At 33.5% G+C, this 26,750-nt stretch overlaps 1 protein-coding gene across 3 annotated transcripts in view; it reads left to right on the top strand.

Moving 5' to 3' along the window:
* The window catches only part of LOC145239758 (uncharacterized), a 340,227-nt gene that overhangs the window by 3,885 nt on the left and 309,592 nt on the right, over window positions 1–26,750 (top strand). Inside the window, exon 1 of one of the 3 annotated variants that reach the window (XM_080103166.1) lies at window positions 12,833–13,318. The exons of 1 other annotated variant lie outside the window; for it this stretch is intronic. In XM_080103166.1, coding sequence (XP_079959292.1) covers window positions 12,848–13,318 — 471 coding nt within the window. In that variant the 5' untranslated portion in view covers window positions 12,833–12,847. Of the gene's footprint in view, window positions 1–12,832; window positions 13,319–23,854; window positions 24,929–26,750 lie in introns of those variants that run through there. One more of the 3 variants, XM_080103179.1, reaches the window with a different exon arrangement.

Raw genomic sequence — 26,750 nt, 5'->3', positions numbered from 1 at the left:
ATCTCCCTGGGTTAATTACCAAAAGAAAATATATAATTTTGTATTGCATGAGATATATGCATGGATTAAAATAACAAACTTTACTTTCCTTTTCGTAAAAAAAAGGAAAGAAACATATATTCTGCAAAAATGACATTCTGCCTCAGTCAGAGAAAGATTTCTCTCTTGCTCTTTATTGCACATTTTAATTTAAATCCTATAAGACTGTTTTACAGATATATATATATATATATATATATATATATATATATATATGTTGGAGACGCCCGTCCATGGGATTAATGGACTATCTCATAACGTCACTTACAGTAACGAGTACTGGTGCCTGGCAGTCAGGGTTTGATATGCAGCTAAGCAGGTCGTGTGCAAAAATGCCCAACAGTTGAGGAATGGTATTGCTCAATCCGCCTTGCCTGTAATATATGTGAATACATGTTTGTTTCCTTTCGTTTTTATTACCATTTAACACACTGGCAATGAATGGATCCGACCTTCACATGGGTTAACTACACAAAAAAGGAAAAAATGAAATTAATTTGACTTCAAAAGAACTTTGGATTAACAAGCTAAGAATTCGGCTGGCAATTACTTTCTAAAAACAAAATTCTAAAAACTGATAATCAAGGCCCAGATGGACCAGCAGCAGAAAGCTAAGGAAAATTTAAAAGAATGTGATAAACAGCTCCAGTTACAATTTCAAGAGAGGCAACAAGCGTTGGAGAAGAGAATGCTCTAACAACAGAGACAAGAAGAGCTATTGTTAAAAATATTCGATAGAACGGAACACAGGGACGCCAGCTTTGCTTTTTCCTAAAGTACAATATGGAATGCTATAGTTCAACTACCAACCGGAATTGGATGGGATGTTTAATGCTTTCTGTCAGAGATATGAGGACCTATTCACCGTGGACTGTGAAGAGTGGAGCAATGCTAAAAAAAGTTCGCTTACTTTTGAGGAAATTAGGGACCATAGAACATAGAAAGTTTGGATTATATTCTCTCCAGGATGACAAGTGAATTGGAATTTTCTGAAGCGGTCAAACTTTTATCCGAACTGTTCAGCCCGAATACTACGCTCTTTCATAAAAGATGGAAGGTCTTTAATCTGCAAAAAAGCGACTACGACGATTACCTGACTTTCGCGTCTATGGTAGATAAACACTGCAATGGATTTCCGTCTGTCTGACTTATCGGCAGATGACTTCAAGTGTTTAATTTTTGTGCAAGGCCTAGTCTCATCCAAAAACACTGAGATTAGATGATGTGTTCTCTCTAGACTTGAGAGCGAACAGGGCCTCACCCTACAGAAGTTGGCCGAGGATTATCAATGGGTAGTCTGCATAAGGAACAACTTGAGACACGTTGAGGAGTCAGGCGCAACATTCATTTGAAGAACGACCTTCAGACCGAAAAAATACTCACCCCGAAAAACAATGCTGGAAGTAAGAAAACTCAGGCTACACCTCTTCTCTAAATTTCACTTATGGAATCATTAATAAAATTCAAAATCCTTTCTGCAATCCAACCGTATTATGAACAAAGACACTTTAGTCTATGTGTGACTTGTCCACCAAGATTCCATCATAAATATCCAACAGTCTTTGCTTTATTGCCATTCAATGATAATCACACCTGAATACCAGCAAAATTGTCAATAACTTTGACATGTTCATATCTTGGCACTGCCCTGATTTTGGCTATGATTGTTCTTTTTAGTTTTTCTCTATTTTTCACCTATTATCCTTTTTCTTTTAGTTTTTATTTTAACTCATTTTTTCAATTCAAACAAGGCATATTGCCACTTGGAACATAAGGGATCATGTCTAACAAGGGACTGTGAGGAGATGATCAACAAGATATCTGTTAACATTACATTTAAATTTAAACAGGTTAGTATAGTCAGGAAACTGGGAGGGAATTCCAAAGTCTAGAACTCCAAGGGAAGAAACCCTTGAAGTAGAAGACTTTCCGGCATATAGGGACTTCAACAGGGAAGGGGTTAGATTTTGCTGCTTATCAAATTACTCTGTACTATGTACGCGGAAGAGGCACAAGCGCTATGAGTTCATCAGAGCATGTTCAATTGAAGTAGTCATAAAACAGGCACAGGGATGTAACAACATTGCAGTGATGGGACAGAGGTTGGAACTTGGCCAACTGCGGGACCTATTAGATTGTACTCTTTTTTGGACCATGTCTAAGAGTGAGATACTAGTGATAGATGCACCAGCCCAAGTGTGGCAACAATACTCCATGCATGGGTAAATTCTGCCTCCTCTCTATATTACATTTCCTCCTCGCTCCTTCTCTCGATTACCCTCTTTCTTGCTTTCTCTGGCAACTGTAATAATCGTTGATGGATTATTACATGATAAATTGCTCTAAATGTTGCCCCTCTGCCTAACTAATTCTGTCTCTTATGATCCCAAAAGAATGAATATTTAAAAAATATGTGCTTATATTTTACCCAAGGCAATGCCAAAAAAGATATCAGTTTTATAGGTATGTCTTGTGCAGTTTTTTACTTTTAGCTGAACACACACACACACACACACACACACAACTTTCGTTTGCATAATAGACTAGCAAGGCTACCCAATGTTGCCCGCAGCCATAGATAACAACATAGTAGAGGTTAAAAAGTGTGTGCAACATCTTTATTTTAAAACCTCTTTTTCTTTATCTGTCTCTCTGTCTCTGCCTATTCCCCTCTCTTCTTTTAATGTATTGAAAAAATTACTAAAACGTAAGAAATTGACCTGAGTTTTCAGTTTTAAAGTTATTGCTTCCAACGAACACTGAATTCTTGTCTTTCTCTTTCCTCCTTAATGATATAATGAAACCTGTATTTGTGTTAATATATTTCCAGAGCTTTATTTTATCTTCTCCTTAATAGTATAATGAAATCTATATTTGTTTTAATGTATTCCTGAACAACACGTTTTTTTTTTGGTTTGTTTTAATCTTCCTCCTAATAATATAATGATACCTATTTTCGTTTTAATACCTTCTCGGGCAAGGCCAAGTTTCTTATTTCCTCATCTGCTTAGTAACATAATTAAATTTATATTTGTTTCAATGCATCCTCAGGCAATGCCGAGTTCCTTGATTTTATTTTCTCCACAAATCATATACCAATTACCAAATGTACCACTCTATTATAACACATATCTTTTCTATATAGGATATTGAACACCTTTAGATTCAGCATATACCACTTACCCAATTTACTATTCTATTATTTCATACACCCACTCTGTCTAGGATATTGAGCACTTTTCGATTAAGCATATACGATTTGTCACATTTAATGCTATATTATTACTATCATTTTTCTCAGATGGTATACTTTCTTGTCTTATATGCAACATTATAATAAGACATTGAAATTATTATCTCCAGCAAATGCAGAATTTAAACATATCTGCTCTATCTAGGCTATTGAGCACTTTCGGATTAACACATATCACTAATCAAATTTAATAATCAATAACCAATCCTCATCTCAAAAATTCAGTGACATAAAATTTAATAATGTATTATTAATGCTATTTATTCTGAGCAATATCGAGTTTCTTGTCTAGTACACAATACTATAATGAAACACATTAAAGATATTGTAGCATGCAACATAACGTTTAAACAGACCTCCTCTATTCAGGGTATTAAACATTTTTGGATTAACACATACCATTTACCAAACGTAATACTGTTTTTATTATTAGCATTGTTTCTGGGCAAAACCGAATTTCTTGTCTAATATACAAGGCTATAATGAAAGCTATTGAAATTATTGTTCTCAGTTAGTACAGCGTTTAAACACACCTACTTTACCTAGAATATTGAGCACTTTTGGATTAATGTATACTACTTAACAAATGTAATATAATATTATTAGTACGCAGCAGCAATACTGAGTTACTTGTCTAGTATACAACACTATAATGAAAAACATTGAAGTTATTGCAGGCAATGCGGAATTTCTTCTCTATCCTTGTTTGCCTCTCACAAAAATCTGGACAGATGATGCTGATGAGAACAATGGTCTGAAAAGAAATCTAATTCCTTTGTTGTTATTTAACGTTCCCTAATTCTTAAGGAATGTCTCTGCAATTTTTTTCTCCAAATTACTACGTGATAACAAAGTTGTTCAAATGTCAACTTCTCTAAGTAATTCTACTCCATTTCATACCCTAATTAATGGATATTAAAATAGGAAAAAAAAAGATGTACTCATCTTTTGTCTGAGGTAATGCCAAAAAAATGATACATCAGCTTTGTAGGTGTTGTCTTGTGTAGTTTCAACTTTCAAGCACACACAACTCTTCTTTATGCAATAGAAGGAGATAGATAAAAATATTTAATAAATATTAACTAAGTTTTTACTTCAATAAGATTTTAATTTTATTTTATACTCGCAGGGGTTACCCGGCGTGGCCCGGGTGTTTGTAGGTGTGTGTTGGGGGGGGGGGCGATCAAAACAATCCTGTTTAAAAAAAAAAAAAAACGTTGGCCGGGTGTTTGGAGGTGTAAAAGAAAAAAAAAAAGTTTTAGTAGGAAAGTAGGCTTGAACCCCAAACCTTTGACGTGGAGGCGGAAATGAAATGGGGAAAAAAACCCTGGGAACTAACCATCTCAGCCACGAGAGAAGAGGAATGAAAAGCATCTTAATTTAACATTTATAAAATGAAATTAACAGGTGCGAACAACTTAAGTCGCGTGATGTTTGACCTTGAAACATGACGTGGCTGCAAGCCAGTTTTCACTTGTTTTATACTGAAAAACGATAGAAACATGTGGTGATCGAAATATTTGGAAAAAATAGCGCGTGAAAGTCAAGCAAATTAAATACACACACGAACCCCGTTCTTAAGTCGTATATATTATCATTTAGATAAGTTTTAAGAAGAAGCGAGCCAAGCGAGAAGGCCGACGAAAAAAGCCTTTTGCAGACATACACAAAAAGCGAACATACACACATACACACATTTTTGCTTTTATATACTAACGGGGGGTACCCGGCGATGCCCGTGTGTCTTGAGGTAAATCAAAACTCCGGGGGGTGTTAAATAATAATAAAAAAATGTTTTGGTTGGTGAGTATGAGAATCGAACCCGTAGCCTTGAGTTGGAAATTAATGTGTGAAAAAGAAAACTGTGCAATGTTACCATTGGGCCACCGCGACATACAGCGTAGACATGTTTGAATTTATTTATGTAACTATAAAAAAAGGTGTGCGTAATAAAAGTTAACTTTGCTGCTTCCATTTGACCTAATTAAGAAGGTCAAATAGAAGTCATGCAGCGTCTGAGTTTGTTTATCGAAATTTGACTGTCTGATATACAAGATTGATCAAAGCTGATTGCTTCTGGACGTTTTTCACGGCGCAGTTTCAGTTTATTTATACTAAAAAGCCCAATCAACACGCGAGAAGCCAAAATAGCAATAATTTTGTAAAAATCAACGTAAATAAATCTATACGCTATGCGCTTTCCTAATTCCTAGATATTATTATATAGGACCTATGTACACAGTTTTAAGCGATAGTAACGATCCCGGGAGCGTGTGCTCGAAAAGCCTTTTGAAGACCTACACGAAATGGTCACACACATTTTGCCTTTTCTATATATATATATATATATATATATATATATAGAATAGAAGAAGACTAGCAGTTCAGCCCGGCTTTGCTCGGGCCCTATGTACTGTTCATAACTTTATATGCATATGTATATAAAATGTTTGACTCATGTCCCGGTAACCTACATCTAAAATTTCAAATGTTTAGACCCAAAATTGGCTAAATAGTTTGATAGAGACTGCAAAGGTCAAATCTTTTGAACTTTGACCCCTTGGTAGCCAAATTTTCGGCCAAAAGCCGATTAAAAAGCTTGCCCTATGTCTGAATACACTTTATGTAAAATTTCAAATGTTTAGACCAAGAATTGGTAGAGACCGCAGAGGTAAAATTTTTAAAACTTTGACCCCAATTTTTACCCTTCAACATTTATTGTTTTGGACTCAAATCAAATTAAAAGCTTTAATCCATGTCCAAGTAATTTACATTTAAAATTTCAAGTGTTTAGACCCAAAAGTGGCAAAGAAGTTTGGTAGCGTTTTCAAAGGTCAAATCATTGAACTTTGACCCCTTGACAGCCAAATTTCTTACCAAAAACCGATGAAAAAGATTTTTCCAAATCTCAATATCCCTTTTGTCAAATTTCGAGTCTATAGTCTGAAAATTGATAGAGTAGTTTGGTAGAGAAATGTACACACACAGAGAATATTTCACTTTTATAGATATATAGATTTCTTTGATTCTTTATTTACTTTAGACAGTTGAACTATTTCATGTGGAGAGACAAACATGTTTATTTACTTTCGTTAATTGGATTATTAAAAAAAAAAAAGATAATCCTACACCAAATTCATTTAAGTAAATTCAAAAGGCAAGTAGCGGTAGGAAAAGTAATTATTACTTTTTTTATTAACTTTTAAGCATGAACTATTCCTTCTGAAAGAAAGCACAAAATTTATCTCGTATAGGATCGTCAGTGAAAGAGAAATCTTTCTAGACTGATGCAATTTTTATTGAATGTCCCTTATTTACTCGCATTTAAACCTGAACTTGTGTATAGTTCTACCGTCGTGAGTAGGCAAAGAAGTAGGTACAGCAAACTTTTTTAAACAGCAAATACAAAAGAAGCAAAAGCATTTTTATCATATGGGGATGCAAAATTAAAAAAACAAGTGATGTATGCATGGTCTCCCGTGAGTGCACAGTGAACGAGGCATTTAGCCCCAAAAGTCCCCATGGGACGTCAAATCCTGGTGAAAATGAACAAACAGTGCAGTTTTAGGCCTTAACATATGTAAATTTGAGTTCTACACCATGCAAAAAAAGAAATGACTAAGTCCATCATTTCCCCCCTCCCATTTAGCCCCAAAAGGCCTTAATATATTTAAATTTGAGTTCAGCACCATGCAAAACTGCTAAATAGACATACACAGAAAATTTTGGAGAAATATGGTAAAATAGTCCCAAAAATGGAGTGTTTTTATGAGCCTTAAAAGAGTCCCTGGGGCACACCCAAGAGTTATCGCAAAGTATAGACAAAGAAAATTATATAGATATCAGTTAGTTACAACTTTTCATAAAGTTTTATAAAAATCCAAGACATCAAATTAAATAAGCACAAAAGTGTCAATTTTAGCCATTTTAACCCGAAAGGCACCCCTAGGGGAGCTACCAGAGTTTTCACGGAAAATCCATTCTGTTACTTTTTTACTCATATCATATTTAATGTTTGTGCAAAAATTTTTTAAATTCCAAGGCATAGTTATTGAGAAAAGTGTGGACAGATGAACGGACAAGGGTAAATTCATAGGCCCACCCTTCTTTTGTCAGGGGACCAAAAAAGAAAAAAATCATGAACTGAGTTTATCGCCCCCTCCCCCTCCTGTTTTAAGTGAGTTTTTATTTCAACGTTTCACATCTATGATGGAGTTGGGGTAAATTTTTACTTTATTTTTAATAAAGAAATAATTTTTATTTATTTTTTTATTTACACACATTCAACATCTCGGCATTTGGGGAAAGGAACGCACTCCTTGACTGGCGTTTGCAGCTCATTTCCATCATCATCGTTCCCTTTCCAGCAGTCGGCTACACTCCTAACATCTGGAGGAGGAGGAGGAGGAGGAGGAGGAAGAAAGGGCTTTTGCCCGTTTCCATCAGTTCGAACCTAGCCGGCCAAGAAGAAGGCGGCTAACTTCGGCTCCGTTAAAAAAGGAGTTTTGACGTTAAATTCTTACGGTTTTTTTTCTCCTCCTTTGGAGAAAGACGTTTGTTTAGAACTCCATTGGGAAGTACTAAACTGTTAACATTATTTTATTTGCAGTCATTAAAAGACAACAAGGTCTTACGACTGGAAAATTAATACCAGTTATTAAAAGGCAAACAAAAGTCTTACAACTGGTAAATTATTATTCTCAAAGGATTAACGAAGGAAACCGCCATGTGTTGAGGAGTTCTTTTTTGCAAAGAACAAAAATTAATTTCGCTGACAAGACAAGCAGAGTATCGCTCCTAGAAAGAAAATCCCCTCTTTGTTCTAGGAACTTGAAAGATTATTCAACCGAAGTTTCCTTCAGAAAGGAAATCTTCCATAATACAAGAATTTACCCCGTATTTGTACACATAAAGCCTACCAAAGTGGCTTCATGGTCTTCTGTTTCTCCTCTTTGAATTAAAAGGTACCTGAGCCTTCACAAAGGGAAAATATTTTATTTCTTTCTCCTATTTAAGGTCAAAGAAGCTTTTTTTTTGTGATTCTTTTCGGAAAAGAAAAAAAAACATTTTATGGAAAGACTGAACATTTTGTTAAGAGAAAGACTGAATTAAAAAAAAAAGACTGTTTTCTGCTTTTTATATGTTCTCTTTCAGCTTTTCTTATAAGTAAGAATTGTTATCCTTTATGTATTATTTTTTTTTTTTTGTATTTTAAATGTTTCTTAAGGGTTTTTTAACCTCAGCCTTGGGAAATAAAGGCAATTGATAACTTTTTTTTAATAAAATTGGATTATTTTAAACACATTCGGGTCTGTATTTCTTTTGCTCATTTCAATTAGTTCCCCATTTCTGAGAAATTTTCTTTATATGCTTTTTTCACACTGTTTTTCTTTCATTTTTGTTACCATAAAAAACGGATTTTGGTAACGAATCCAAAATTCTGTCATTTTCATCTGAACACACCTTTAAAATGATGAATTTTCGGGTATGCTGAAAACGAATATCACATTTAAATTTTGCACAGACAGGTAGTTTCCAGATATTAAGACATTTATTTTGCAATGTAATCCCTCATATTTTCACTGATGGCCATGTTTTTATGCGCAAACATATGTATGTAAATGAAACCAAGAGAAAAGAAAATTTGCCATTAGGAAGTTCTGGCCACGCAAGGAAAGATTTTATTTATTTATTTAAAAAAAATTTTTTAAGTTGGCGGTGGTGGGGGTCATTTTTATTTCTTGCTCTTTTAGAGGCCGGATTCAAATCTCCCTCTTTTTTGCTCATTTATAAAGTTAATTTTTTTTTTTTTTTGCGGGTGGTGGTTGAGTAGAGTTAATATCTGAGATCAAATAAAAGCATTTAAAAACTACTTAAAAACACCAAAAAATGATGCAGGTAGGTTTCAAAATAACTATTATTGGCTTTGGTAACATTTATTTATTGTATATTTGATTTATAGCCACGTTTTCGAATCGCTGTGGATTGTAAAACATACCCAAAAGTAATTGTTCAGTTGGAAAAATTGGTTGCAATGTTGTTCGATTTGTTTCTCGCAGTTTCATTTACATGCATGCGCATAAAAATGTATACGCGTTTGCACATAAAAATATGGTCACCAGTGAAAACAAAAGTGAAAAAAAAAGGGATTACATTACATAGTAAAGGTCTTTATATCCAAAAAACTATTTTCCTGTGCAAAATTTAAATGTGATATTCGTTTTCAGCATACCCGAAAACCGTTAACCATTTTTTCCACCTTAACACTCACCTTTAAAATAGGCGAGTGTTAAGGTGGAAAAAAAATGTAAAAATTAACCACAAATTCTTGCTGATCCGCCGTTCTGTTTGATCAGATTCTGTTTAATTTCAACCATTGCTACTAATCCTCACGGTGTTGTCTTGCCGGCCACCTGACATTCATTAACCCTTGTCCTTGAGTGGTCCTTGGGTCTTGATGATAAGTGACTACATTATTAGAATATAAAGAGTGAAATGAGTGTTAGCAGACATTACTACAAAACAATTTATATTTATTTAAAGTATGTTTTATTAAAATAATGATGATAAAAATAATGATAAATAACATTAAAACTGTAAGTTATACCGAATTTGTTAACATTGGACTTGAAAACGATCACGTTCTTTAATCAACTGGAAAGCATCCTTCCTCGAGTTTTGTGTTTCAGTCACACAGAACTTAAGCTACGGTAGTTCGTTAAATTCTGTTTAGATTTAAGTAAACTATTTTTTATTTTTGTTTTTTATCACACAATTAAACGAAAGAAAACCATATTTTTCGGTCGCGCCACTATTCTATAAAATAATCAATGTTTTGGAAGTAGTATATAACAAAAAAGTTTCCCTTCAAAGTGAGTGAAGTCGCCTCGCACGCAAGTTGAGCAGACGAATACTGCAACATTTAAAAGGGTCACCACTACTCGTACTACACGTAATGGCCGTGATGAAAATAGTTTGACAAAACGATATAATAATGATTGTATTCACAATTAATATCGAATATCTTCGAGTCTTTCGTCTTTCTCCTCTTCAAATTTCCTGGGTTTTGAACGTGAGATTAACTTTCAAGCATTTAGATACGAATACATGGTCTGGTCTTCAATGCCAAAATGCAAAGAACCCGTGATATCACGGATATAGAAATTTAAGAAACAAACTTTTGCATTAAAACCCCTGAAATAATCATAATCAATAATGAATTAAAAAAAAATTATATTTTAATTTAAAATTCTTACACCAGAATATATTTTAAATCGCTTGCTTCTGCGATATTTTATATTTAAAAATAGAATTTAAAAAAAAATTAATAAGTATCCGTGATTACCGACTCATAATAATGAAGGACTTGCTAAGTGAAAATCTGAAAATATTGAAATTCTTTTTACGTAATTATTTCTGCTCTATATTTTAAAAATATGCATTACATTTATTTTTACAGCAAATCTAAAATAAATAAATAAATAATGCAATCTTTCACGAACAGACAAAACAATTGTTTTTAATTATCAAACAATTTGGTTCTTATGCTGCTAGATCACGTGATCCGTGAGAATTTGTGTCTTCAACAGAAATAAAAAAACCCCAAAAACGAAAAGTATAAATAAATACAATAAAAATCAATAAAAAAATTTCATTTTGGAACATATTTACCCCTCTATTTTTCATGACGGAATATATTCTATATATAAAAAAAATAACTTCTACATTTTTATAGCTTAATTTATTAAAAATATATATATATATATATATTTAAAAAAACAAAAAACGTGGCATTTTGTAACCAGCTTCACTTCCGGAGAGAAAAGCTCCGTATAAATATTCCGTGAACTTAATTTAAAGATCGTGACCATTTTATTTCGTTCCTCACGTTCAATTTATTTAATTCGATATTGTTTTTTTTTTATCGAGGAATAACATTAGAAGAAAATTCTTTAAACTTTATAATGATTAACGCAACGTGTAAGTTTTTTGGGTTGAACTTTCCATATTTTTTGCTTTAGTTGCGCAAAAAAAAAAAAAAAAAAATAGACGAAATTAAAATAAAATTTTTTAAATCGATACTTTAATTTTTTCAAATCATAGAACTGTAATTTATTTCAATTTATGTAGTAAATTTGCTCTGTGGAAAATTATCGTGTAAGTAAAGTGCTTTAAAATTCCTTAATTCTGCCAAAGGGGAACTTGTCTATTTAATTGTATCTGCATTTTTAGAAAATTTAAAATTTGACAAGTTTTACCAATTTAGGTAATTTAAATTTTTTTTTTTTTTTTTTTTACTTAATCAAATTTAAAAATGATTTCTTCGCAAAATGTTTTTGTGAATAAATAAATCTATTTAAATATATAGTACATGCTGCTTCTTCATTATAATTTCGAAATTCAAAATATTGAATTCCAAATAAAGCCAATGGTATTTACTTAATTGTCATGGCGCAGTAATGAACATATCTCCCAAAGTTTTCAATTTTCGTATAAATTACTTATATTCATTTTGTTAAAACAATTCTTGACGCTCAAAAGTTGCTAGAGGCATATTGACAGTTTTGATTTGTCTAAGTTTTATTATTCTATTTTTAAAAATATGATTTAATTCTTTTACATTGCAAGATGTGCTCATTTTATTTTCGAGAAACATTTTTAAAAAATTACGAAGGAATTTAAGGTTACTTTCATTACATCTTTGATAATGAAAATACGATTTCAAATTGAAATGTAAGAAAACAGGCAAACAGAGCTTCTTCTAAAACTGCATGGACGCACCCAAAAGTGCAACCCTGAAAATATTTTAATTGAATTTAAAATTGCAATTTTAATAGACTTTTTACTTCTCTCTCTCTCTCTTTTTTTTTTTTTTAAATTTAACACAAAAATGTCATTGGAATAGTAAATAAAATTTTTTTTTAAAAAACATTAAGCAGAGATTTCTGTTATTTTAAATAATATTTGCTTGAATGCTGTCTGAATACACGCAATTTTCATTAAATTATTAATATTTTTAACAGAAATTAAGAAGATAGGGATTCTATCCCTATTAAAACGAGACAGTATTTTGCAGTTTGTGTAAATTATCGGTTAAATACTTTTATCAAGATCAATTTTAAAATAAGATTAATATTTATGTATCAGTTAGATAAATATTAAAATATAATAATAAAATATAATATTAAATATTAAGATCTCAGATAAATATTAATATACAATTAGATATAATAATATATAAATATCTTTGTTAGATAAACACTGAAATATATTAAGAGATCAGATTAATATTAAGATAACTATTAAAGTTTGATAAATATTATAATTTATTAAAATTATCTTTATAATTATCTTAGGAAAATAATTTTTCAACATTGATTTATATGAAAAAAAGAAGAAAAAAAATGCTTTTTCAATCTTCTTAATAATAAATTCCCCCATTTTATTTTTGATGTGCATTATTGCTTCAAATCTATACTCTAAAACCATAAGGCAAAGTAAAAAATGAAGAGATTTCCAAGAATAATTTATAAGGGTTTGGAAACCCAAAAGGCCATGGATCTGTTAAATCTTCCCATTGAGAACTTTGAAACGAAAACTCCGATGCATCCATCAGGAGGCGAGATCTACTTGTTCAAAGCAAACACTCTTCAGGACATTGACAGGTGGAGAAAAGATGGTTACCGTTGGTGCAACCGCGGCACTTCCACGATGACCATAAACCGGACTCCAGTTTTAAGGAAGAGTTTCTTCTATCTAATAACAAGCGAGGGCCAGAATAACGGCTTTCAGAAACATGTGTACCGCTTGTTTGACAATGAAACAAAAGTTGTTATTCATTATATTGGAGATGAGACATTAAACAATGCTAGTTCTGCCCCGACAAAGGCAGCCAGTTCTTCCTCGATAAAGGCATCCAACAGCTTGTTTCCCTCCGGCTCTAGTATGTTGCCTTCTACACCAAAGGTTGACAATTCTTCAAAGGGTAGTACCAGTAGTATGAAGAAGACAGCAGAAACTAACGAGGTGAGTTTTTTTTTCTTCCTCATAGCAATTTTGTAGAATAGAAAAAGCACGTCTCATTCTAACATTCAAACAAACTTTATTGGTCATCTTTGTAACGTGTTTATAAAAGAGGAATGGAAAAAGGATGAGTGTTAGTAATAGAATAAGTCCACAAATATGGTGGTCGAAGACAAAAATGTTATAAAGTTCTGTTTGATGAGAAAAGAGTTCAAATATATGTACTGAACACTGTACGGTAACCATGGTTGATTATATATCTCCTTATCGAAATTGAGCTCTAGGTGGGCGTTAGGGCTTCTGTTGAGTTCCAAAAGTGAAATTTGGGGATTCGTTTGAACCACATGGAGTTGCTCTCAGTAACGTGCGCTATCCACTAAAAGAGAAAGTAAACTATACATTAACAAACCTATCAACTTCTATTATGTGCCCAGCTTGTCTGAAACACGGCCTGTGATTGGGCAAGCTGGAAAGGGAGTTGAATACTTGCACCAATCAGTGTTGAGCTTATAAACCAAACACAGGTTCAAAATTGTAAACCCCAAGCTGTCGTTGCTGCTGTGGTTATTTGTAATTGCAGCTGCTACAATTATACATGCTTTAGAGAAATTTTGTTTCATTTTTATGTAGACACTAGAGGTAAAATGTTTGCAATTACATAAAGTGAGGGAGAATGAATGCTTAATTAGTATTCACTCTTTTCTCTCACTCCAGAAAATAAGTATGTGACTAGTTTCCTTCCTTTCTGCATTTGCAAGGTAATCAGTATCTCTCTCTCTTGACCTGTTTGCTGATTTGGTACTGTGGCTCTTAACTTCTCATATGTAGTCAGTTAATGTCTCTTTGATGTCAATAACTTTTTTACTACTAGGTAGATAGTTAATTTTGTTTTACAAGTCAAATATTGGTCCATATTCTTAAGAAAAATTGTATTTCCAATTGATTTTAAAGATTTTATATTTAATCCGGATCAATATTTTTTCTTTTTGGTTTGCTTAGAAATAATCCAGTGGTGGTAGTTGTTTTACCTCGCTAACATTTACCCCTAGTGTTACATGATTGGCTTTATTGCCCACCTGAGTAATCGTAACCTTGATGTTTAATAAATTGATTTAATTCTGTTACATTTGATATGTGATATGTTGTGTGTAACGCTAAGTAAGTATTCAACAAACCCCTGTTCTAGTTGGTGTCATTTTATAAATATGAGCTAGTTGCTCATATGTAAATTATACTTAATTTGCATATCACTACATCTCCCTATAATGGAGGGGGTTTATGGTGCAAGTATTTCTTGTACTTCTTCTCGTGCCCTCCTGAACATCTTCCTTTATCTCTCTCTCTCTTTTTCCTTGGAGATCTGAATCTATCACGTCTTTCCTGATGATTGAACTGTTCCTCCTGCATAATTTGATCTTCCTCTTCTGACTTGTCCCCTTCTACTTCTTCCTTTTTTAACTCGTTCCTACTTCTTCCTCTGCAGTCTCATTCTGCATTAACTCTTCTGTTACGCCAATAGTGGGCAGCTCGGAAGGCATTTCCTTATCCGATTGCTTTCCTTGGGATCTTATTTGGTCAGCATGGACTAGAACACTGTTCTCATTTTCTTTATTTAATATTGCAATATTATGTCCTTTCTGCATAATAAATTCTGCTGTCTCGGCTTCCGTATTCCTATTTCTTTTGTACCACATCTTTTGATTTGTGGCATATGACATAGTCCATGCATAAGACTCAGAGTAATAAAGGCAAAGTAATGGAATTTTGGGTTCGTTACCAAAATCCGTTTTCCATGGTAACAAAAATGAAAGAAAAAAAAAGGAAAAAAAGCATAAAGCAAATTTCTCTGAAATGGGAAACTAATAGAAATGAGCAATAAAAATACAGACCCGAAAGTGTTTAAAATGATCCAAATTTATTAAAACAAAAAGTTATCAATTGCCTTTATTTCCCAAAGCTAGTGTTTAAAAAAAACCCTTAAGAAACATTTAAAATAAGAAAATAATACAAAAAAGACGACAATTCTTACTTGTAAGAAAAGCTGAAAGAAAAGAACATATAAAAAACAGAAAAGTTTTTTTAAGTCCTTGTTTTAAGTCCTTGTTTTAAGTTCTGTCCTTTTAACAAAATATTTTTCTTTCTTTTTCGAAAGGAATCACAAACGATTAAAGTCTCTTTGACCTTAAGTGGGAGAAAGAGGTCAAATATTTTTCCTTTGTGTAGGCTCAGATACCTTTAAATTTAAAGGAAAGAAACGAAAACAATAAAGTCGCTTTGGTAGGCTTTATGTGTACAAGTAAAATAATTCATGGGATAAATTCTGGTATTAATGGAATTTTTTTTTTTTTGTGAAGGAAACTTCGGTTGAATAATCTTTCCTAGAGGTCACATGTGCCTATAATCTGCTCGACTTGACGGCAAAATTAATTTCTGTTCTTTACAGAAAAGAAATCCTCAAAACACGGCCAGTTTCCCAGTCGATAAAACCTTTTGCTATTTAATAACTGGGACTAATTTTCCAGTCGATAAAACCTTGTTGCTTTTTAATAATTGGAACAAAATTACAATGAAACTTTAGCAAGTTTTTTTCTAAAGGAGAAAGAAAAAAAAACCTGTGACGAATTTAACGCCAAATCTCTTTGACGGAGCACAAAATAAAACCTCTTCCTCGCAGGCAGGGGATCTTCGAACTGATAAAAATGGGTAAAGGCCCTTTCTTCTTCCCCCTCCCTCTCCAGAGGGTAGGAGAGTAGCAGACTGCTGAAAGGGAATTATAATGATGATGATGATGGAAGTGACCTGCAAAGGCAAGTCAAAGAGTGCGTTTTCTCGCTAAATGTCGAATGTTGAATGTGTGTGTATAAAAAAATAAATAAAAATTATTTCTTTATTAAAATTTCAACACTCTCCCGACAAGAAAAGAAAAAAAAATTATTGTAACAAAAAAGTTTTTAAAACCTAGATCAGGTTAAAATTTAAAGAGGCTTAATTTTTTACTTTTAAAAGGTCGAAATTTAATACAAAAATTTAATAAAAAGGCAATTAAAAATTTCAAAAAATATTCATTTTCTATTTGTTTTTAGGGAGTTTTTTTAAGATGAAAATGAAAACGGCTGTCCTTGATTATGGAGTTTAAATTACAAGGACTAACAGGCAAGTCTGAATTATCTCCCGAATCCATAACAAGCCAGTTATAAAAAATAGGATTGGGGCGAATGTAGCTTTCCTTTTGATTAAAGAAGCTACATAAAACCGCAATATATTTCCTGCATAAATTGTGCAGGGAAAATGCAGCACTAAAGGTCTGCTGAGCTTCACACATCAAGCCCAACAAACCAAGACTGACAAGTCTTTTAAAAACATCCAAGTCCCTGGTGCTTGAAATTTCCAGGGTGAGATCCCCAGCTCCAGGTTCCAGCCTCAGAGACTTCACCTCAGTCTTACAACATCTTAAAAATCTGTGCCCTCACAGATCTTCAGACGGGCTGCATTACAAATGATGTAGCCAGCAAACATCCAGATTCTAAAGCTTGGTGACACTCGACTGTAAAAATCCAGTCAAGCTGAAGTTTGCTAAACTCTCGCTTAAAACTCTCCCCATAATCCACACACAGAGACAAAGGGATATAGGACCTGAGATCCTGAAAACTTTGGAGAGACTTTCTCTCCTAGGGTGCATACTTACACCAAATGAAGTACTGAAAGCAAGTACTTCTAATGAGACAAAGATACTGAGCTTATCCAGTACCTTTCCTTGGAAGGAGTTGTAACAAGTCAAACTCCTGTCCTTCCACTGACCCTTTTCAGAGTTATTTGCTCGGTGCAATGGGCTCATATCAAGCCCGAAACTACTTTCACCTTGATAAGGGTATGTTAAATGGTTAGTGGTAATGTACCCATTAGGATTAACATGCGCATCAACGCATGCAGAAAACAGGGCTTAGCCATCTTGGCAACAGCCCAAATCTAAACAGTCTCCCTAACTATCAGCGGACTGCTTAAAAACCCTAGCTGTTTCCCTTTAATAATGGGTACAATGCCTCTAAACAATTCCCACTTAAATTCCTTCATAAATTGCATAAAATTCCAGGGATCCATGCTCAACAAATTATGGACCAAACTGGAATACAGAAAAATTTCTAACAAATTTAAATTCTTTCTAGCTATATTTAAGGCAAGCTGCAATCTAGGCAGATTAAATTTAATTGCCTCACAATTTCTAACTGTGGCCTGACCCTCACTAAGCCGAATTCCCCAGTACTTAGAGAGTTGGCCTCAGCAACCGGGCATTCTGGTTTAGGATCGGAAACCTTGACTGGCATTATCGTTGGTGTATCAAAGAGCACCGGGATACTAATAGAATCACCTAGCTTACCACTAGCTAAACTATGCATAGCTTCTCTAACACCATTCTGGAATGCATCTACCCAAGAAGCATCCACATCCAAAAATTTTAAATCCACTGTTTCAGGAGAAAAACAAGCATAGACTTGCTCAGTCAAGTCAAGAAACGTGTCTAAGCCCTCTCTAATCTCAGTCATATTTTTTCGAAAAATAACTTTAGTACAATTTTTGTCTGAACTTATGAAGCTGAGGATATTTATTTGCTCCCCCACCGAGCAAATTAGGCACAAGGCCGATTTTTAGTGTGAGGAGTGAAGGGAGTGGGGAGGGAAAAAGGGGACCATCTCCCGAGAGGTAGGAAATGGGAGCTGGTTAAAGGTCAGGTATGTGGGGTTGCCCCCACATCTGGTCTTTGCTTGCAGTATCTGTCGGAACAGATGGTGTTTATTTGCTCCCCCACCGAGCAAATTAGGCACAAGGCCGATTTTTAATGTGAGGAGTGAAGGGAGGGGGAAGGGAAAAAGGGGACCAGCTCCCGAGAGGTGGGAAATGGGAGCTGGTTAATGGTCAGGCATGTGGGGTTGCCCCCACATCTGGTCTTTGCTAGTCATAGCCTGCAGCATCTGCCGGAACAGATACTACACTTTGATCTTGTCGCCCGGGCCCCGGAGGGCGGCGTGCCTGTCAAAACTTATGAAGCTGAGGTTGAGAATAATAGCATCCATAGCAAATAACCTTTTCTCTACCAATGTACGGTAAGAAGAATTTGAGGACATGCTGAGGCTTTTAAAAATATTAAATAAATGTAAACTAAAGCCGAATAACTATCACAAAAAAATAATTAACTATCACAAAGAATTCTAGCTAAATTTTAAAGTAAATTTTCTCTTATAGACAGTTAAAACAAATATGCATTAAACTGGGGTTTGCGTTAGTAATAACTTTAAACAATAAAATTGTACAAATAAAATTATTAATTATTCACCCTAAGGTGTAAGTGGATACAAATTTGGGCTTAACGAAGGAGAAAATCCAATTCCAAGGAAGCACTTTGGATTGGGACAAATCAAATGACCTCTGAAGGAATTTTATCCTTCAAGATTGTGGGCAAAAATAAATTTCTTATATTAACTGCAAAAGTGCGGCAGAATTTTTCTAATTTTTCTTCTAACAGAAAAAGTATCAATTTTTCCTTCTCTGACTGAGGACAGAAGAAACTTTTTTTTTCTATTTTAACAAGTGCAGAAGAATTTTTCTTCTAACAGGAAACTATATATTTCTCCTAAAAGGATAGAATATTTTTATTTATCAGAAAAATACAGCATTTTCTCTTCTTTCACTACGAGCAGAAGAAGATTTTTCTTCTAAATAGAAATCTACAGAAGTTTACATCCTAACAGGGAACACAATAAATTCTTCAATTTCTTAACTAAGCGTAAAAGAACCCTATTATTCAAATTGAAAAGGTACAAAGAAATTTCCCTTTTCTGGCCAAAGACAGAACCAAAGTCAGAAGGAAACTACAAGTTAAATTTAATTATTAACGCTAAGTCTGGCGGGTAAATTCCCACGTTGTAGACTTACAATAATTAAATGCACACAACTGCCAACTATTGTCGAAAACAAAGAAAGGAAATATTTCTTTTAAACCTTTCTTCTTAAAACCTGAGGCGCTAAGGTTTGGGGATAAATGAATTAACAAAGAAGATATAAATTCTCTGTTGAAATAAACGTATACAATTTACTGGAATAAAAATATCTACCAGGAAACCTATTTCCTTTTTAAACCTTTTTCTTTTAAATAATACACCCACTATGACTATGGGAAAATAATTTAATTGCTGATAAATAAATTTATCGTAAATTAAAAAATGATAGGAGAGCAAAATATCTCTTAAAAACCTGCAGTTTATGACTAAATTATCGGGAGGTAAATTTCTTATTAAATTCTTGCTTAAATCACAAGGTAAAAGGTAATTTCCACATACCAAAATTAAAGAAGAAAAGTAAATACATTCAATTTTTAAATTAAATTTGTATCAATAAATGTTACGGGTGTTCCACTAACGTAACAAATAAAAGGAAAATGCAAATTTGTAGGGGAGAAATTCTGAAGCAAAAATGTTTAAATTTCAGTTCCCTAAAAAGTTCAAAATGGCGACATGGTCAAGGGAGCAGGCACATAAAAGGTAGAGGTAACGCAGTGGCAGGCAAAAATGGTAGGAAACAGCTTGCGAAATTACATACAAAAATTGAAATAAAGCAATAAATAACCGGATAAAATTGAAATGGGTCTTGCTCAAAATGTTAAATTTTTAGAGAGTCTAAAATAGTAACCCCCCTCCCCGACTAATGTAAAGCTTAATGGAAAGGGAAAATCACAACTCATGTGCTGACGTCACGCAGACAAGTTGAAATAGCAGGAGAATTTAAAAGCTCCCACGTGGTTAGAAACATATCAGACTTGGAAAGATGAAAGCAAAATTTAGAAAATTGTAGAGAAATGTCTTATGTATCTCGTAAATACATAAGACTTTGAAAACATAAAGGCAAAGTATAGAGTTTTAAAAGAAAATGTCTTATGCTGTTTGTAAACGCATAAGACTCAGAGTAATAAAGGCAAAGTAACAGAATTTTGGGTTCGTTACCAAAATCCGTTTTCCATGGTAACAAAAATGAAAGAAAAAAAAGGAAAAAAAGCATATAAAGCAAATTTCTCTGAAATGGGAAATTAATAGAAATGAGCAAAAGAAATACAGACCCGAAAGTGTTTAAAATGATCCAAATTTATTAAAACAAAAAGTTATCGATTGCCTTTATTTCACAAAGCTAGAGTTTAAAAAAAACCCTTAAGAAACATTTAAAATAAGAAAATAATACAAAAAAGACGACAATTCTTACTTGTAAGAAAGGCTGAAAGAAAAGAACATATAACAACAGAAAACAGTTTTTTTAAGTCCTTGTTTTAAGTTCTGTCCTTTTAACAAAATGTTTTTCTTTCTTTTTCAAAAGGAATCACAAACGATTAAAGTCTCTTTGACCTTAAGTGGGAGAAAGAGGTCAAATATTTTTCCTTTGTGTAGGCTCAGATACCTTTAAATGCAAAGGAAAGAAACGAAAAAAATAAAGCTGCTTTGGTAGGCTTTATGTGTACAAGTAAAATAATTCATGGGATAAATTCTGGTATTAATGGAATATTTTTTTTTGTGAAGGAAACTTTGATTGTCAAGTATGTCCAAGGATGGAATACTGTTGCCATATCTGGGCAGGAGCTGCTAAAAACAGCCTATCCTGCCTTGGCAGAGTACAAAATAGACTTTGTGGCTTAGTGGGGAAGCCCTTTTCTCTACCCTGCAACCTCTCTCCCACAGAAGAGACGTTGCGAGCCTATCCTTGTTTTATCGTTATTTCCATGGCAGGTGCTCGTCTGAACTCCAATCTCTGCCCCCCCCCTCGCTAATCTTTCATGAAAAACACCCGTCTAGCTGAATCCACTGTGAAAAATTTTCCCCACTCTATATCTGTGCCTAAATCAAAACGCGGATTCCATGAACAAAGCTTCTTTCTTAGAACTGCACGCCTGTGGAACTCTGTTCCGTCTGCCTGCTTCCCACTGGACTACAACTTGGATGTCTTCAAGTCCAATGTTAACAAATTCCTAATGAACTGCCCCCTTAAGTAAACACTTTGTCAAATCTCCACACTGACGTAATGTACTTGCAATAACCCTTATCCCTGAGTGGCTCCCTGGCCTTGATAAGTGGTGATCACTGTGTAAAAAAAAAAAAAAAAAATATTTCCTAGAGATCACATGTGCCGATAATCTGCTCGACTTGACGACAAAATTAATTTCTGTTCTTTACAGAAAAGAAATCCTCAAAACACAGCCAGTTTCTTGTATTAATCCTTTAGAGACTAATTTCCCAGTCGATAAAACCTTTTGCTATTTAATAACTGGGACTAATTTTCCAGTCGATAAAACCTTGTTGCTTTTTAATAACCAGAGTCTTTTTCTAAAGGAGAAAGAAAAAAAAACCTGTGACGAATTTAACGTCAAATCTCTTTGACGGACACAAAATAAAACCTCTTCCTAGCAGGCAGGGGATCTTCGAACTGATGAAAATGGGCAAAGGCCCTTTCTTCCTCCCCCTCTCTCTCCAGAGGGTAGGAGAGTAGCAGACTGCTGAAAGGGAATTATAATGATGATGATGATGATGGAAGTGACCTGCAAAGGCCGGTCAAAGAGTGCGTTCCTCTCGCTAAATGTCGAATGTTGAATGTGTGTGTATAAAAAAATAAATAAAAATTATTTCTTTATTAAAATTTCAACAGTATTTAAGCTGTCCTTCCTCTTACTACTTATCCAAAAGCGCAAACCTCTGGGCAATGACTTCAGGCTTCTCTATCTTTGTACGAGGCACTATGTCTGAATGATGGCATAAAAACACTTGTAGTAAGTCATACAATGGATGACTATTCACAAAAGGGTTCTTTCTCTATGTTGTTGATCTCAACAAACTCCATCTCAGTTTCTTTAACCTCCTCAGAAGTATATTCCCAGCCTCATCCTGCCATCAGCTTGATGCACTTAGCAAGCCTATTTTCATGAACAGGAAATAACATTATTTTTGTCTGTTCGTTGATAAAATATCGCATTTAAATTTTCTGCAAATAAGTATTTTTCCAGATATTTAGCAATGTCATTCCTCATATTATAAATGGTGGCCATTGTTGTATGCGCATATTTGTTTTGATTGCATGAAACTTGCGGAAAAGTATCTTTTCAGCATCGTGAAAACTAGTTGCTAACCCCAATTTTAAATGAGATATTCGTTTTCAGCACACCCAGAAACCTCTAGAAAACAAGATTTTTAAATTAGGTTTTGGGTTGGTCTACTAGACCATTTTATGTTAAATTGTGTTCATTTTACATTGACCCTCCTCCCCACAACAAAAGGATGGCCTTAATGGTTGCTCATTTTACATTAAATTAATATAGAAAAGTGATCCCCCACTTTTTGAAACTATTTCTTCAGATTGTTGAAACTACTTGTTTCCTGAAATTTTAAACGTTATTTTCGTTTTCAGCCCCCCCCCCCCCGAAAACTTTTACTAGTGGTAATTTTAAAGGTTTTTTTGAAGGTGGGAAGATGCTACGTCTTTACCGAAATGTCTCGAGGAATATGCCGGAATGCCTTATTTTGGTGCTTATGCAGTTTGACCATGATATTTTTGAAGTTGGATTTTCGAGTTAAATTCAATTTTTACGGTATCTTGTTTCTTAAATTGTTGGGTGAAAATACAGAATAACTAAAAAGCACCCCCTCCGGTCCCCATTTTATGAATGGCTTTCTTAATAATAACGTTATTATTTCCTCATTGTCCGTAAATTTCACAAGTCCTTTTCGGCGTTTATGTTAACGGATTATCAAATCTAAGGGAGATAACCAAAATAAACATAGCAAAAATAAGCATATTTTGAAAGATTGGGACGCTGAAATAATCAGTAGAACAATGAAAGAATGTTAAATGAAAAAAAAAAAAAAAAAATGATTACTGTAGCCGAGTTCCGGAAATTGCTGAAGCAATTTACAAAAAAGGAAATAAGTTAGCAAAGTTAATCAACGAACTTAAAAATATAACCATATTAAGTAGCAAAATAAACTTATTATTAACGTACACAAAACAAAAGTAAACAACCTATTACAATGAAACTATGTTAATTAATCAACAACAAAAATTAAATAAACTTTTTGATTAATCAAGAAATTGTTGTCCAATTAGCCGAAGAACAATGCTTCCCTTATTTAAGGGACCCCCCCCCCCAAATAAAAACCCCGAACACTTTATCTTGTGCAGAATCTTTGAACGTTGTTATTTTTTCCTACTTTAATCGTAGACAGAATGACTGATACCTAAAAATAAAGAAAAACAAATTTCTTATTTAATTTTTTTAATTTCGTTTTAAAAATAAATTACATTGCCGGTTTAAATACTTCAAAATCTACTTCAAAAAAGTTTTCTATTTTCGTTTTTTTGTGTACGTTAATTATTATGCGCCCCAAATTATACCTTGCAAAATGAAACTACAGAATAGTAAAAAAAAATTAAAAAAAAAAAAAAATTTGTGTGTGTAATCATTTTTTTTTTTTGTTTTCGTTTAACATTCTTTCATTGTTATACTGATTAATTCAGCGTCCCAAATTATATCTTGCAAAATATGCTTATTTTTGCTATGTTTATGCTGGTTATCTCCTTAGATTTGATGATCCTGATCCGCTGACATAAGCGCTTCCTTTTCTTTGCTAGAGCATCCTCAGCATCTTGTGGTTGAATGGCTATCCCAAATATCGATTGTTGCAACAAAATCCTAAATGTGATCAAATGCGAAAACAATTGGAGTTTTTGTTTAAATTTTCAGTAGGGACATATTTTCGTGAAACACCATGTAAGAATATTTTTGTCTCACCGAATAGAAGAGTTAAAGTGCAAAATAAATAACTAATTCTATCCATCGCATGTAGCCGAATAAAGTAGTAATCTAAATAATAATTACCTAAAAAATTTTGAAACAAATAAAAGTTGAATTGAGTGTATTGAAAATAAAAGAATATATGTGAAGGTTTTATTAATCGGCTGAAACACGTATATTTTCAATTATTTTATGACATTCACAACAAACTAAGGGACATAACTTCGATGTCACACTCACATTCTCAAATGTATTTCTGTTTCTTGAGGGTCGTTCTCAACTAAAACTCTCATTATAAAATACCGTAGAATTCTATAAACTTGAATGCGGTAAAGGATCTTGGGAGACAATTCAAGCAGAGACAACTTCAAATTCCATAAGCAACCGAAAATATGGATCTTCCCCAAGAGGAAGAAACGTGCGAGACTGTCCTATCGCGACAAGGAGGTGACATGTTGATTATCCGGGGTTATTTAATGTGGAAACATAGCTGTATCAAGATGACTTATTATTGGTCCTGCATAAAGCACAAATCGCTTTCGTGCAAAGGTCGAGCCACGACGAGACTTTCGGACGCTGGAAAACACGTTTTGCTCAAATGTTCAAACCACCATCACGCGCCTAATGCACACACAAAAACACAGACAAACAATTTACCCGCGCAGCCTCAGCTATGTGTTACGTCCGTGCCTTCGGAATTATCGCTGTTTATACCTTCCAATGGTGATGTTGGTCAGGAAACGACTACGATTCAACGATTTCAACCACCTTTTGAGAAAACAATTGTAAAAAAAGAGGTAAAAAAAATGGGAGTTGGGGTCAAATTATATTTTAAAAAAATTAATTCCTATTTCAGTCACCTAAATTATTAAGTATAAAATGGGTTTTGGCACCAGGCAATTAAAAACCAACAAGTTATTGCATTCAAAAACAAATTATATTCAATTATAATTACAAATACAAAAAAAATGGAATACTTATGTCAGCTTGAAGTTTGCTAGTTTCCAAAACGGTTGTTCTTGAGATGTTCTTTCTGTTGAAGAAATTAGGTAACAGAGGTGAGGAGAAATGTTTTCATTCCTTTCAGTAAATTCTTTTTGAGCTCCTCTCGTCCTTTTGGTAACTTTTTTTTGGGCGTGCAAATTAAAGGAGTAGGTCCCGCAGACGAGCCTCGTTCTGAAATTCGGAAATTTTAGGTTAAAAACGGGTGAAGCTACCGAAAAGTAACCTCTTTGAATGAAGATTGATATAAACAATATTTTTAAAATTAATGTCCTAATTTTACTTTTAAACAAAATGTAAACATATAAACAATATATCTTTAGAAAATAATTTCTTAACTAAATAAAATGGATTGTAAACATAAAGAAAAGTTTTTGTAAATAATTATTGAAAAATGTTTACATACCTGGTTCTTTGGGATAATAGAGGCGCTTCTTCACCCCCCCCCCCAAAAAAAAAAGAGTAACTGAAAAAATAGACATCCCCCAACCTAATCATGTTAAGAACGGCGGTCGGAATAGGCACCCCCCAACCTCACCCATGTTAAGAACGGCAAATTTTACCCCCCCCCCAAAAAAAAAAGAAAACATCGTTTTCTTTTTCGCTTGTTTAGAAAAAAAAAAAAATACCATAACACTTTTTTTCCTTTTAAAAAAGAAAAAGATGGCGGCCATTGCACAAAAGCTATTATAGAAAGCATTGGATTTTACGGTGTTACTATTGTACGCTACTCTTGTCAGAAAGAATTTAAACTATGAAATTTGTTTGCAGCAGACCCGAATACACCCGTAAACAGTTGAATATAAAAAAAAAAAAACTTTAGGGTAAATCTTCGGGTGGTCCCCCAGTGCACTATTACCCAACCATTTATTTAGTATATTGCAACAACATTTAGTTTGTTACATATTTTAAATTGCTACCACAAGAATTCGCAATATTCAATATAAATTTTGAAGTTAAATGCATCTGTTAAGGATGTTTCATTCCAATAATTAACTTTGGATACATCACAGTCAATGGCTCTTAGTAGATCTTTACACAATTAAGTAAGGATTCATTTATAATACATTTTCTCTATGCTATTAAGGTATATAGTTATTTTTCTTTTATGGGTAGCTCTATTACGTTTAAAGAGGGTAATTTCTCTCATAATTTGGCCAGTAGTCAGTTCCTCTGCCTCTTTTTCTCCGAAAAGGTCTTTAAGAACTCCCATGTTAAAGTCTTCTTTAATAACCATTTATTAAATGATTTGCAGTGTTTTCTCGGAGTAAATCCTTTAGGAGGAAACAGTCAGTTCAAGTTCAAAACAATCTACAGGATTTTTATTTATTTTTTTTCCATTATGTATTTGTCAGTGTTATTTTTAATTTTATCAAAAAAATCCATTATTGGATTTTTTAAGCTGTTTTTTTTTTTTTTTTTTAAGGGGAGAGGGCTGTTGTTTTCCACTATTTAGCAGTTCAAACCAAATTATTTAGTTAAGTTTAGAGTTAGCGATAGGATTAAGGAACAGTGTTTGTTTTTTAATGGCGTTATCAATATTGACTGCACTGACATTCTGAGAATGTTCAGTAATCAAGATGGCAAATTAAAACCTGATGTTGAAATTAAATGTAA

The sequence above is a fragment of the Euprymna scolopes genome, chromosome 19, assembly GCF_053919585.1.
Source record: "Euprymna scolopes isolate OS-2025 chromosome 19, ASM5391958v1, whole genome shotgun sequence".
Taxonomy (NCBI): domain Eukaryota; kingdom Metazoa; phylum Mollusca; class Cephalopoda; order Sepiida; family Sepiolidae; genus Euprymna; species Euprymna scolopes.
Note: the sequence above shows the minus strand (reverse complement) of the source record. Positions and strands in the feature narration are given on the sequence as shown.